The sequence below is a fragment of the Lasiodiplodia theobromae genome, assembly GCF_012971845.1.
Source record: "Lasiodiplodia theobromae strain AM2As chromosome Unknown scaffold_18, whole genome shotgun sequence".
NCBI classification, from domain to species: Eukaryota; Fungi; Ascomycota; class Dothideomycetes; order Botryosphaeriales; family Botryosphaeriaceae; genus Lasiodiplodia; species Lasiodiplodia theobromae.
Window position 1 is genome coordinate 249,345 of NW_023336388.1, and position 13,981 is coordinate 263,325.

Below are 13,981 nucleotides of genomic sequence, written 5' to 3' on the forward strand. Positions count from 1 at the left end.
GGCAAGATTGTCTTGACGCGACGACGAATGCCAAGCCTTTTTCGCGCCAAAAGCTCCGCGCGCGCCAGCTCCCCGGAAACTTCACCACCGCCGCTCGCCGCGCTCAGGCCGCAAACACCGTCCGACTGCTTCACGCCCGCCCGCTTTCCCACCACCAACAATTATTACACAACATGGCCGACGGAATCGACAGACGTGCCGATGAGAAGATGGAGTTCTCCACCTCCAAGGAGGTTACGGTGGCTCCTACCTTCGAGGCTATGCACCTGAAGGAGAATCTTCTGCGCGGTATCTACGCTTACGGCTACGAATCGCCCTCCGCAGTTCAGTCGCGTGCTATTGTGCAGATCTGCAAGGGCCGCGACACCATTGCCCAGGCCCAGTCTGGTACCGGCAAGACTGCCACTTTCTCCATCAGCATTCTCCAGGTTATCGATACCGCTGTGCGCGAAACCCAAGGTGTGTGCTTCCATTCCTATTGCGCCTGAGCAATTCACTGATTTAGTGCTTAGCTCTGGTTCTCTCCCCCACGCGCGAACTTGCGACCCAGATTCAGTCCGTCGTCATGGCTCTTGGCGACTATATGAACGTCCAATGCCACGCTTGCATCGGTGGCACCAATGTCGGCGAAGACATTCGCAAGCTGGACTACGGCCAGCACGTCGTTTCTGGCACTCCCGGTCGCGTCGCTGATATGATTCGCCGCCGCAACCTCCGCACTCGCCACATTAAGATGCTTGTTCTGGACGAGGCTGATGAGCTGCTCAACCGTGGTTTCCGCGAGCAGATCTATGACGTGTACCGTTACCTGCCTCCTGCGACCCAGGTCGTCGTCGTCTCGGCCACGCTTCCGTACGACGTTCTGGATATGACCACCAAGTTCATGACGGACCCAGTCAGGATTCTCGTCAAGCGTGACGAACTGACTCTTGAAGGCCTGAAGCAGTACTTCATTGCTGTCGAGAAGGAGGAGTGGAAGTTCGATACTCTCTGCGACCTTTACGATACCCTTACTATCACTCAGGCCGTCATCTTCTGCAACACCAGGAGAAAGGTCGACTGGCTTACCGATAAGATGCGCGAGGCAAACTTCACTGTATCCTCGATGCATGGAGAGATGCCGCAGAAGGAGCGTGATAGCATCATGCAGGACTTCCGTCAGGGCAACTCTCGCGTCCTGATCTCGACCGATGTCTGGGCCCGTGGAATTGATGTTCAGCAGGTGTCGCTGGTCATCAACTACGACCTCCCCAGCAACCGTGAAAACTACATTCACAGGATTGGTCGCAGTGGACGTTTTGGCAGGAAGGGTGTTGCTATCAACTTCGTCACGAGCGAGGACGTGAGGATTCTCCGTGACATTGAATGTGAGTGCGGTCCTCCTAATCCATTTGAACCATTACTGACGTTAGCAGTGTACTATTCTACTCAAATCGATGAGATGCCGATGAACGTCGCGGATCTTCTTTCGTAAACGGTCTTGTTTATTGGCGTTAGTTCGGAGACAGCTTTCTTGAAAGCACAAAAAAAGGGCACTATGCCTATATTCATGAAGGGCACTTTTAAGCGGGGAGGAAATGGGCTTTGTAGCCAGATGGTTAGTTCTCTGTTTCAAAAGCTTCACATACTTGGCTCTGACATTCCCTACGCCAAAGATATCTAGATTGATCATTGCTTTGCACCGGAAAACGACCACAACATCCTTCACATTCCCACTTGGGTAGGCTCAGGACTAATTCCAAGGTACTGCTGACTAAAAGCGAAGATGTCAAGCCCGACGTATTCCCAAAATAATTTGACAGATTATCAAAGCAAGCCAGGCAGAGGCTGAACCGTGTCCCCCCATTTTGGCATGAGATTCGGGCCACCATGTGCTTTGAAGGTTTGCACCAACCAAAAGTCACCTCAAGAAACGCTTTGCGAGCCTCAACTACTGGTTTCAATGCTGGCCAGTGCTCGTGGAGCCCACTCCTCTGGTTTGGGCTGCAAGGCTACGCTGTCGACATAACCTACGGTTGTACGCTTCAAAGCGGTAGCTTTCTTCGTTGGCTGTCTTCGCTAGCCTTTGGCCATCCTTCCTTTCGACTCTTGGTGCGATCTTGGGTATCGTCAGAATTTCCGCATGCTTCTTTCGGCAGCATGGCGTCACGGTGAGTTGCAGAAGGCTTTACCCTTCCCAGTGAAAGACATTACTTGGGTAGTTGAAGTGTAGGCCCTTGGCCACAGGAGAGCATCTAGACATAACCTTCAACTACCCAAGTAAATAGAGTGTGAACTACCTCATGAAAAGGTTTGAGCAGGTTAAGTACTTTTGACACCTGCTGTGGGGTTCATTTCAGGATTCAAGGAGCCCAACCGATGTTGTTGGGTATCGAGTCGGGTGTCTCCCACACACCCTGAGAAGTTTCGCCTAATTTTGCTTTCCTGAAAGAGCGTCGTTTTGACATTGCTGATGCTGATAACCTTGAGCCGTTCGAGGTAATCTCAGCTGGATCGCAAGGTATTTTGAACGATGCCCGATCCCACTGGGGATCTCTGGAGCTGTCGAATGATTGGGTGTAAAATGCCGGATGAGGTGAAAGTAAACCGGGGCTTGAAGTTGCCGCATGAACTTTTGGAGCAGTGGGAATTCGATCCAGAGGCACCTCCGCCGGTAGTTCGACTGGAAGCTCTGTGGGTGTATCGACCTTGGCGTCCTCCGGTATGGCTTTGAAGAAAGCTTGCAGATAGGGAAAGGCCTCATCAAGAGTAACTGCTCTTGTGTGCTGGTTGGAACCTGGAATATGATGTCAGTAACGAGTTCGAATCGCAACCTTTTCCACATTTCGCGCTTACCTCCGCGCAAGTCTTCTTCAACATTCCTAGGTTTTTCGTCCTTTCTGCTCTTAATGAACCTTTTCCTTGTCGAGGAAGGCCTCAGCATCGCATCGCCTTCCGGCCTGTACTCCCACGGCACTACTCTCTCATCATTCCGGCTCGACTCGTAAGTCGGCAACCCCGCAATACTATTATCGCATCCCCCTCCTACTACTAAGCCCGCCATCTTCCCCGCCGTGCCCGCCTCGCCCACCCCTACCACCACCCCCTCCTCCTCCATACGCTGCATCTTCGCCACCGCGCTCAGCAAACTCGCATGGCACGCCGCCAGCGCCGCTACGCGCTCCCCCCGCACCCCCTCCCCCTCCCCTTCCTTCTCCCTCGTCGTCGTGGTCGCCGTCGCCGTCTGCCTAAGCGCCATCATCCCCCACTGCCTCCTCCACCCATCCGACCGTACAGCCTCCTCTCTACTCCTCCTCACCACTTCCCCCTCGTCGCTTCCTCCTACCTCCCCACCCACCGCCGCCAGCGCCTCCAGCGCGTCCCGCACCACCTCCTCCACCCACGCGCGCTGCGCGGCGAGGAGGGAGAGGCGCTGCTGCACGGGCGGCGACGAGTGCAGGCGCAGGGCTTCCGCTAGGTCGTGCTGGATGCGTTTGATGAGGGGGGCGGGGTGGTCGTCGGGCTGCTGCTGCTGTGGGGGAGCAGGGGAGGAGGGGGAGGAGAAGGGGGAGGACGACGGGGCGAAGGGTGCTAGGAGGTTGGGTTTTCGGGCGGCAGCGTCGTTCTGGTGGTGGTGGTGGTTGTAGGGGAGGTCTGCGGCGAGGGCGCAGGTGATGCGGTGCTCCATTGATGGGGAGCGAGGAGATTGTTTAGGTCGTTGGTGGTGGGTGGGTGGGTGAGATGGGTGTGTTGCAGGTGTCGAATTGGTTCACTGGATAAGAGGAGGTGCCGAATTAGATGTAGAGGAGGGAGAGTAGATGATTGTTTGTGTGACGTGGTTGTAGTCAGGACTCTGCGAATCGAGGTAAGAAAGATGTTGTGCCAGATGCGCACTGTGAAGAAAGGCACAAAAAGCATACGTGAGAGTCAAAGCGAGAGATACCCTGGGTAACGAACGGGGCACAGACGATCAAAGATAAAGAATGTTTAGAAACGCAGAGCAAGCGACAGAACATCCTTGAAGGGGGAGTGATTGCTTCGGTTGCGACGGTTACGCGACTGATTGGCTCATGCAGGAAACGTAACACATGGCTTAGCTTTCCAGGTCGCGGCAGGGAGGAGTGAGGGTGCAAGTTTCCTGGCCTGCGTCCTTGAAGGGGCGGGTGGAAGCTGCCGGACCTTCCTTGCGGGGACCCAGGGGAGCCTCAACTTGTTTGAGTGCGAGCGAGGCGTTGTCGTGCGATGCCCTGCAAGCTTCCGCGTCACTCGGCAAGCCACCGAAGCCGCTTCTGGCTTTGATTAGCAGTCAGGCTACCTCGCAGAAATGCAGCTGCGCCTCGTGCGGCATGGGAAATTAACAGCAATCATCGTCTGTTGAGAAGTGTAGTTTGGGCTCTACTATACGGAAGTTTTTTTTTAAGTGTAGAAGTGAGTAGTATCAAGACAAAAGTTGTGTGAGAAAAAAATCAAGTTGCAAAATATGCCCCTAAATCTTTTTGCCTCCGGTTTCAAAATCAATCCTATGGAAACTACTTTTTCCTGCCAAGCCCTAACAGCATGGAATGGATTCCGATCCTAGTCATGGCACAAGGCGGCAGCGGCTTCGCGCCTGTGTGAAGCGCCTGTGTCACTTTGTGACGATAAGACCTTGTGTGTCAGTGGACCGTTGCACGGTTGCTCCGCTGTGTCGTGGGGGCTGGAATGCAGCAGGGAATTGTGCCGGCTGTTGGTGGCATCAACTACATGCCTCATTCGCTGAGGCCTACATCATGGCTTGAGGCTGACATTGCCTATCGCTTCGGAAAAAAAGACTCCAGTGAGCTCCAGCCTAGGCACTTGCCTTCGAATGCGCCATTAATTGTCGTATGATAGGCAGTTGAAGCATCCATCTAGACATTAATGCACGACAAATAATTCGTAAGCGAAAGTATCCACACCCGAGCTTCGTCTACCTCAGCCTTGTTGCAACATCAAGTGAACTGGACAGTTCCAGCCTAGAAAGCGAAAACGTAAGGAAAAGGCCAGTTAAGAGACCAGCCTGGCAATCTCCATATCCTCAAACGGGCGTGGGCGGCTGAGTCTTTCCCCATTCTCGTCGGTGATCTGAAGCAAGGCTGGGAAAATAACAACGCTCCCAGGTCCGTGATTGGAGTCCGCAAGCCACTCGAATTTCCAGAAGCTCGGGTGAGAGAACAAGAGAAAGGCGAAACCTGCTGCGCGTTTGAGGATCTCCTCGAGATTTTGCCGTCGGCTCGCATTTTCGTCTCTTCTCGCTCTCAAGCGTACCAGAACAGAGTCAAGCTCCTCGAGTGCATGGCCGATGTTGTACGATCTAGGATCGCTTTCAGTGATGAAGTTTGAGCCATAAGTTTGTTGGAGCATGCTTGCAGTTATGGCTCGCCATTTGCTGAGAAGTGTTGTCCGCGCTGTTTTTCTGTAAGCTTCAACTCCAGCTTAAAATTCAGATAAAACGAACCTTGGTCATTCTCTCGCATTCCCGTCATGGATTCAAGGCAGCTTGCCACTTCTGGCGGAAGAAAGCTTGTGCTTGGATGACTTTTCAGGCCAATCCGCGAAAAGATAGCTGATGCAATCAGATAGCGCAGCGCCGGAGTGCGTATTTGTGGATCCACGATTGCGGATCTCAACTGCGACACTGAGAGTTGAGGGTCTTCCACAATACCAGCAAGAGCCGTTTCGTCGATTGAATCCTGGTCAATTTCTGAAGTGCGGTAGTAGCTCACGACATGATTATTGATCATGCTCTTGAGCTTTGACATTTCTGTTGAAATGCTGTCGTCCGCTACTGGTTGTGGGAGGAGTTTTTCTGCTTGAGACTCCCAAGTGCCAATTGTTGTGATTTGTGGCAGACCGGTCGGTTTGCCTTCCCCATAGGATGGTGCCCGCTTCAGTGGAACTTCGGAGTCGTAGCGTGGTTGGCTCTTCCTCGACCTTCGAAAGCAAATGAAGAATACAAGAGAAGCAAGCAAGATCCCGCCTATCGCAGCCCCAACTCCAACGCCTGCGGCCGCTCCGGAGCTGAGTCCCTTATTTTGCGCGTTTGTTGATCCCGACGCAGAAGGTGACGATGTTGGGGTACTGGGGATTGAATTGTGGGCTGTGGATGCCTGCGTTGTAGTTTGACCTATCTCTGATGGGTTCACGGTCGAGATTTTGACAGATCGGACGCTGCTCGCAGAAGAGGCCAACATATAAGGGATTGACTCAGCAGTGAACACTTTCGTGTAGAAAACTTGGGCCACCACCGGTCCAAACGTCGCTTCAATTGAAGTAGTCGGTTCAGCAGGGATTACACTGGGTTGAGTGAGAGTAATGCTGTAGCTGCTTTTTTGGTCATAGTAGAACATTAATGTCTGAAGGCTAAGAGGATTGCGAGTCTCTGGCCAAACTACCGGCGAGGTAGTTTTTGCAGCGCTGGTTGCCATGTTAGGCAGCGCAGGTTCTGAACCCAATGGTTGGGTAACAGTGCGCAGTGACGAAGTGGAGGAAGTTGACGGCGTAAAAGTCAAAGAGTAGAAAGAGGTCTCTGAGGGTCAGCTCCAGAAAGGTGGCCTCGCGCAGTAGTTCAATCCTCTGGCTGAAGGAAGACCATGCCTGCATCCACGCACTGGCCATTACCGGGGTGCCAATTTAGCAGCTGGGCTGATACACAAGGGTAACAGTCTCGGCTTGAGCTGCGCGGCTCAGAAATGCTTGGGGGCCGGACGGAATCCATGTGATTTTCATGTAGGTGCCCGCGTTGTGATCCCCGAACTTTGCTTACAAGCAGCGGGCAATGCACCGCGATTGGATGAGACTGGTCCAATCTGCTGTTGCTCAGCATGTCTACAGACGCAAGTGCTACATCGCACCAGTTTGTCGGGTGAGCGTGTAAAGGGGGGGAACTCTAGGCCAGTCATTTCTCTTGGATCGGACACTGAGATGTTCATAGCTCGCACAATTGATTCTTGTGAATGTTCAGGTCGGCTCGCCCGAGCCTTTTGCCTCGAACTTGAGGCTTGCGAGGCGTGAGGGGGTGGTCTGGTGTGACGGGGCGTCACTGCAGCCTGTACATTCGTGGCAGGCGCGTATGGGCTAGAAATGGCCGGCTGCGCCGCCGGTACCACCCACATCGCCATTCAGCCTTGCGAAGAGCAGGGGGGATCCGCTGGGGGCCGAAGGCGCGCGTAGCGGATGAGATAGCGTTTTGCATGGAAGATGTCAAAAGCTTCCGCCGCAACCGACCTACTTCGTACGTTAGTATTGAATTCATTGCCTCCCCTCAAAACGGACCTGAATTAGGCCCACAGCCATGTACTTGAACGGGGTAGATCGACAGCAGATGTCGGCTGACAGGCCGCACATGGTGGTGGCAGTGGACTTCGGAATGACCTGTAAGTAATAATTCTAGCCGACCGTAGAGCTGATTCAATTTTCGCGAAATCGCGATGAGGACGGGGGCTGGGGGTGGTTGTGAGATGAGCGTGCGACGTTGAAAGCCGCGGCTGGAATGCGCTTGTCACCATCACGTGTGCCCCGCCCTCTTTCCAAGCTGAAATCTGCGTCTCTGGTCCACTATATCAATACATTCGAAGCTCACATGCTTTTTCAGGTACCGGAGTTTCCTACGCAAACCTATCCATCGGCTCCGAGACCATCCGCTGGATTCAAAAGTGGCCCGGCCGCGGACAGGCGAATGAGAACAAGGTCCCTACTGTCCTGGTCTATCCTCATAACTCGCAAATTCCCTCTTCATGGGGTTTCAACTCCGAAACGATCTCCGAGCAGACGGCCGACGACAGAGAATACCGAGAATGGTTCAAGACATATCTCGACGTCTTCAGGCTCCAGAGAGCACAAGCCGAGCTCCCAAACGATACTCCAAAATCCATCCACGAAGTGGAGAAGCTTTTTGAAGACTACATGCGACATTTGTACCAACACATTGAATTTGTGCTAAGCTACGAGCTTGCGGGTGCCTACTGGCCTGACGCATACATTGAATTCATCTTCAGTGTTCCTACAACTTGGAACAACCACACCGTGGAGAGATTCAGAACGATAATTCATCGAGCTGGATTTGGGCAACACCTGAGACATGTCGTCTCCATAGGTCTTACCGAAGCGGAAGCCGCGGCTGTCCACACCTCGACTGAAGCCTCTGGAATATTCCGAGTATGTCTCTGAACTGATCAATCGTCTGCGACAATGCGACACAGGCACCTCCGCATACTATTTATTGACTTGTACAGGACCGAGACATCCTCCTCGTGTGCGATGCAGGTGGTGGAACTACTGACCTCTCCGTCTTGAAAGTTGTCACCAATCAGAGCCAGTGGATGTCTCTGCAGCAGCTCGATGTTGTCTTTGGTAATTAAAGGCTACGAGCCCCTTTGAGGTCTGCGCTGAAAAGCTCTTAGGAGAGACTATCGGCTCAGCAGCCATCGACAATGACTTTGAAAATCTGGCTTTACAACGTCTATCGAGAATTGACCGCTCCGCCATCGGGCTAGAGCCCGAAGAAGCAGCATGGCAGATGATGAAGAGCAAGGAATTTCAAAACGCGAAATGCGAGCATGGGTCGCCCAGTGATACGCCTATCTTCTCCATCTGTGTTCCACAAATCGACAGAAACTACTCGCAGGTGGACATTGGAGTTATGCATGGAGAGATGAGATTTCGAAGGTATTGAAAACGTCTGTTTGCAGAATTATATCTCGATTCATTTCCCTCTCTACAGACAACCAACTTTTATTGTCATGATTGATCTCGAAATATTTACTAACGCTTTGACAGAGAAGATTTGCAACTGCTTTTTGATAAGCAAGTACAAAAGCTATTCGGACTCATTGACCATCAACTAGAGAGGCTCCAGAGAAGATATCCTGGTGAGCAAGTGGTAAGTGATGCTTCTGGATGATGATTATGCAGCGCTTATGCTTTTAGACCCACGTGATTCTTTCCGGAGGACTTGGAAATAGCGCATACGTACAGAAGCGTCTCATGGAGAGATATGCTCGTGGGAGACACACCTTCCTCAATGCTCAAAACATCCACTTCCGGACTGCACCGGATCCTCAGTTGGCTGTCTCCAAAGGTCTTGTCACAGACCATCTTCGAAAGCTTAGGAGCGGAAAGAGTGTTTTGGACTGGCGCTGCTGCAGGGCATCATATGGGACCTTGTGTAAGGTTGCCTATGAGAAGAACAACCCAGGTATGGGTCTTGTCAGCAATTCTTCCAAGAAGCAGTGCCGTTTAACTTTAGTGTAGACCACCGTGGCAAAAAGGTGCACAAAGACCCCATTAACGGCAAGCTCTACATATCGAACGCCATAGCTTGGTTCATTCGGAAGGTATCTATGAATGTCCTGGAGATAGGACTAAACACTCACATTTACAAGGGCGAGCCGATCCGCGTGAACGACGCAATCATGCACAACTTCAGCAGAAAGCTCACACCAGGGGACCCGCAGCGCGCCTTTCCGACATGGATCATCAAGAGCGACAACGACGTCGACATCCTGCCCTTCCAGATGGGGCCGGGGGCCGAGATCCTGTGCGAGATCCAATCCGACCTGTCCAACGCCGATCAGCGGGAATTCAAGCAAAAGAACCGGCGCTTCTGGCAAACGAGCCAGCGGCACTACCTCGTCGAGTACCAGATCCAGGTCATCATCGGCCCAGCTGATCTGCGTTTCGAACTGTGTAAGGATCACGCGCCGCCGCGGCCCAATGGCAGTGCCGGATGTACGAAAGAAAAAAAATGTGAGGCTGACCACGTGCGGGTACTGTGACAGGGTTCAACGGCCAGAAGCTGAGCAGAGATCAGCCCATCCGCGTCGAGTGGTCGCCCGCAACGCCGCCGACGATGATGACGACGGCGGTGGTCGCTGCGGAGATGCCGGCTACGCCGCAGACGCGACATGCCTCGGAAGAGAGCGTATACGTGCCGCGGAATGAAGAGCACAGGCGTACGCTTGGAAGTTTGGCAAATATCCTGAGTGGTAGATAAGAGGGGAAGTGCGGTTCTAGAACCAGACACAGGCCACAATGACTCACAGAAGGAAAGAAGTGCACCCGCATGTTGAGCTGCTTTACTGCAAAGTGATTATGGGCAACCTCTATTCATCAGTCAAAGTGTTGCTGCCAAAGTACACAACATGAGTGAGACTCTGTATGCTCCTTCAACTTGATGAGACGTGGAAAAGTCCATTGTGATGCCACCAGCGACGAAAATTGGAGAACATGAGGACAGTGTGCGTTGGGTCTTTTTCTTCCACAACATCTTTTCTTCAGAGCGCAGTGATCGTAGTAGCCTACCTTTCGGTAGTTCTTATCGGTACCTATGAATTCTCGCAGCTTGAGGGCTCTTGGTCCACTGAATCTTCATTCATACCCAACATACCCAAGGGTGTGATCAGGGGTTCTGGCGTGCACGAGTCCTTGTTGATCTCTGCTGGCGGTCTGGTCCAAGATGGCCCCCAAGGAGGCATATCCAAAATGGGGTGACCGCGAAACCTTCCTGAAGTACCAATTACCGAGAACGGGGCATGTGGCAAGCGTCAAGGAGCAAAAGTAATCTGACCCTGGATGGATCCTAAGCAAAAAAAGGCGACCATGTTTCACTGCCCTGCATCACACACACCCTTGCTGGGCTTGGTCACATAAGGGCAAGTGTAGGATCGACAAGGGACGCGGACCGACTGCTGCAGTGTCCTGGAAACCACACCGCATCTGGCAGTCCGTCGTAGCACCTCTTTGTTCAGCCTCAAGGGCTTATCGGCCGGAGGCGTATCCAGTCGTCTCTCGGCCCCGAAGTAAGACCTCGTGCGATACACCGTCTTTCGTGCGGCCCCTGGATTGGGGACATGGCATACGAGGGCGTAATAGGCCGATCAGAAAGGTGGCAGTGCAGACGCGTGGAGTGATGCAAGGTGCCTGAGTTAATGGAGTGAGAAAAAACAGTGGGGTGGATGCAGTCGCCCAGTATATGTGTTGGCAAGCCAGTAGAGCACCCTTTGAGACTAGGGAACACTGGGTATCCCTTTATTGGTATTGTCTCTTTCAGCCTCGGACCTGGTGATGCAAAGGCCGGACGCAGGGAAGCCGCAGATCAACGATACGTGTGCTCTAATAGTACCGAGACCGAGCAGCTTGTGGGCAACAACTACCGAGGCAGGAACACGAGAGCCGAAAAGCGGTATAGTTATTGTCTTGATTGGCTGACGACCACGAAAAGCGGGAATCTCTGAGCTCGTGACTATGTTGAGCAGTTCTACGAGATGGTTGTGTCGTCATTCGAGCGAAGCTGCTGGCTGGTTCTCGATGATCTATTCTGGGGAGCACAGCCTCAACCGGATTGTGAGCATGCCGATCCGGCATCTGATTGTGAGAGGAGGCTTGATGTCACGATAGACTCACAGTCTCTCAGACAACTGGAGACGTACTATAAGGCTTGGCAGCGGCAGTTAAAGAGGCGGGTCGCGCAAGGAGAGAGTTGAGGGCAGCGAAAGGAGGTGATAAACCTTAGGGCTGCGCGATTGACGGTTTGATTTGCATGCGGAGCCGCCACATCTCCCTGAGTACTGCAATGTAGGCTCGGACGCACTAGAGGGTAGTGTGCTGGCAAAGGCCGCAGCGACCAATTGCAAGGCGCCGAGGCACCGACGAGTGTAAAAGAAAGTAGGCTGAAGGTGGCGCGCTAGCTCCGCAGCGCACAGGTGAACGAGGCTTGGCCAGACGGTGAGCACGGGCGGGTTCGCTGGACAGAGGAGGCAAGATAAGAGCGTACGGGTCGTCAATAGCGCAGACGCAAGAGCTACCACAACTGAGGCCGGTGAGAATCCCTGGTGGCGCGCCGACTCTCGCGGCAGATGGCTGAATGGGATATCGGCACTGCTAGGCCTGCGGGATGACAGCCGAGGTTCCGAGCCCTCGAATCCACATGCTGATCGTAAGCCCCCAATGCAGTAGCAGTGAGACCGGCTCCAGACACGAAATCCCCGAAATCACGAGTGGCGCCGATCCAGACCTGCACGTGGGCGCAGGAATGATCCCCAGGCTGAGTGAGGGATGCGATCAGCACGGCTATCAGTAATCCCACATGCTTACAGCCTCATCATTCCGGGCCAGAGGAGATGAGGCACGATGGCTGTGCAGCCGTTGAAAGAGACCAGCAGGGTTCTCTGCTGCGCAGGGGCTGCGTGTGCGGCGCGCAGGACAGACCGCCGCACACCTCAGCCGCATCCAGCCCCTGGCCGCTGGCAGCTCCTTCGCACAAGAACGGTTGCTGGACGGCCGAGCTGGGACCACCTGGATCTGCGCGCGCTAGGGCTTGGCCGCTCGCAAGCTGGTCCCAGGCGAGAGAGGTCAGGCACGCGCGTGCTAGGCGACGCCAGGCGGCCTGAGGAGTGACGAGTGCAGGGCGAGAGGGAACGGCTGTGACGAAGGGCGGAGAGAAAGCCACGGCGCCACGAGGGGCCCTGGGCGGGCGGCAGAAGCAGCGGAAGCTTGTTGTGTGGAGAAGGCTGCGGGGGATGGGCAGTCGTGGCCGGCGAAAGGCCCCCACAGCCTGAACGAGCGCCAAGCCGAGGGCGGAAGCCGGTCGCGCTTCCCCGGCGTGTGCGCCCGCGGGCAGCCCAGCGTCGCTCGGCGTCGGCATAATTTTTTTTTCGTGGTGCGACGGCGAAGGGAGCCCTCCACCAGACGGGCAGCCAGCGCAGACGGCCCTGCCTAGTACAAACCTTCCAATCTCCAACAAACTTTGCGACTTTTCCCAGAACCGCCGAGCCGCTCACCTCATCATTACACCGCATCACCGCGACGTACCTAGCTCCGGCTGTCCTGCCCGACCGCACCTTATCACCAAGCCACGCTGAGCCTCAAGCCCTGCCCCTCGAAACCACGACCTCGCACGTCATCCAGATGCCCGCCACCAACAACCCTGCTAGCCTGGCACTTACCGAGGACGAGGTCGACGATCTCTTGTACCTCGCCCGTGCGAACGAGACCCAGGACCTGCCGCAGTACCTCCAAGAGCTGTCGCAGAGCCATGCGGGCAGCTCCACGGCCGACATTGTAGTCGCCGCCGTCGACGAGGCTTCCGGCAACAGCGCTCTCCACTATGCCGCCGCGAACGGCCACACTGGTATGTTGGATACCTGCCCCGCTCTGTGATACCCCAGGTGGAGCGGGCTGACCGAATCCTTCCGCCGCCGCTGTGCAGAGATCCTCGACATCATCCGCAATGCCCTCACCTCGGCAGTTCCCTCCCCCGATGCCGTGAAGGAATCGTACAAGTCGTTCGTGAACCTGAAGAACTCTGCGGGGAACACGGCGCTGCACTGGGCCGCCCTCAATGGCCACCTCTCGGCCGTCAAGACGCTGGTTGCACTCGGCGCCGATGCTACCATCCTCAACGCTGCGGGCCATGACGCCGTCTTCGAAGCGGAGCAGAACGGAAAGAATGACGTGGTTGGGTGGCTGCTCGTTGAGGGCGGCGCGCTAGACACGGTCGTCGGTGCGTTGAAGGATGAGGAGGTTGCCGAGTCCAGCAAGAACGGAGCAAGGGATGATGACGAGGGAGAGGATGTGGAGATGAAGATCAGTATGGGCGACACGTCAGAGTCAGGTGTGGAGAAGGGCGTCGAAAACCTGCAGGTGGATGACGCAAAGGCCAAAGAGAAGGCGAGCGGGTGAAGGCTGTGGGGCTGACCATGCGCAACTCGTCCAGCGCTGCCACAAGTGAGAAGCCGAGAGGCCAGGTGCGGGAGTTGTTGACATCCAGGAACTCGGTTCCTTTCCGCGTCCGTATGGCGTGCCGGTGCAAACGCTATGGCGGCCGGTCCTCCAGCTAAGTTAGCCGCAAATTGCGAGGCTGAGGGCCACCGGATGCATCACCACAGGTGCCGCACGTCTGAAGGCACAGCCATCCGTTGGGAAAATGCCGCAAGACTTTACTATTGCGCGATTATCTATCATGCAGAAATGACCGAAACGGCCC

The 13,981-nt window shown here is 54.6% G+C and overlaps 4 protein-coding genes across 4 annotated transcripts; 3 read left to right on the forward strand and 1 right to left on the reverse strand.

Annotated features, from left to right (window-relative positions):
• Positions 1 to 173: 173 nt before the first annotated feature.
• Positions 174 to 1,474, forward strand: LTHEOB_6292 (Eukaryotic initiation factor 4a-12 protein; the record flags this gene model as incomplete). The annotated part of the gene is made up of 3 exons (XM_035515532.1): positions 174 to 459; positions 513 to 1,367; positions 1,416 to 1,474. The coding sequence occupies 3 exons, from the start codon at positions 174 to 176 to the stop codon at positions 1,472 to 1,474; spliced, it is 1,200 nt and encodes a 399-aa protein (XP_035372875.1).
• Positions 1,475 to 2,342: 868 nt separating this feature from the next.
• Positions 2,343 to 3,667, reverse strand: LTHEOB_6293 (uncharacterized protein; the record flags this gene model as incomplete). The annotated part of the gene is made up of 2 exons (XM_035515533.1): positions 2,343 to 2,776; positions 2,836 to 3,667. The coding sequence occupies 2 exons, from the start codon at positions 3,665 to 3,667 to the stop codon at positions 2,343 to 2,345; spliced, it is 1,266 nt and encodes a 421-aa protein (XP_035372876.1).
• Positions 3,668 to 7,291: 3,624 nt separating this feature from the next.
• On the forward strand, positions 7,292 to 9,991 carry LTHEOB_6294 (HSP70 family protein; the record flags this gene model as incomplete). Its single annotated transcript, XM_035515534.1, has 8 exons — positions 7,292 to 7,373; positions 7,592 to 8,154; positions 8,232 to 8,349; positions 8,400 to 8,664; positions 8,776 to 8,878; positions 8,926 to 9,193; positions 9,250 to 9,726; positions 9,777 to 9,991. 8 exons carry the CDS (start codon positions 7,292 to 7,294, stop codon positions 9,989 to 9,991), a joined length of 2,091 nt encoding a protein of 696 aa, XP_035372877.1.
• Positions 9,992 to 12,903: 2,912 nt separating this feature from the next.
• On the forward strand, positions 12,904 to 13,677 carry LTHEOB_6295 (Ankyrin repeat protein; the record flags this gene model as incomplete). The annotated part of the gene is made up of 2 exons (XM_035515535.1): positions 12,904 to 13,126; positions 13,205 to 13,677. 2 exons carry the CDS (start codon positions 12,904 to 12,906, stop codon positions 13,675 to 13,677), a joined length of 696 nt encoding a protein of 231 aa, XP_035372878.1.
• Between the last annotated feature and the right edge of the window lie 304 nt (positions 13,678 to 13,981).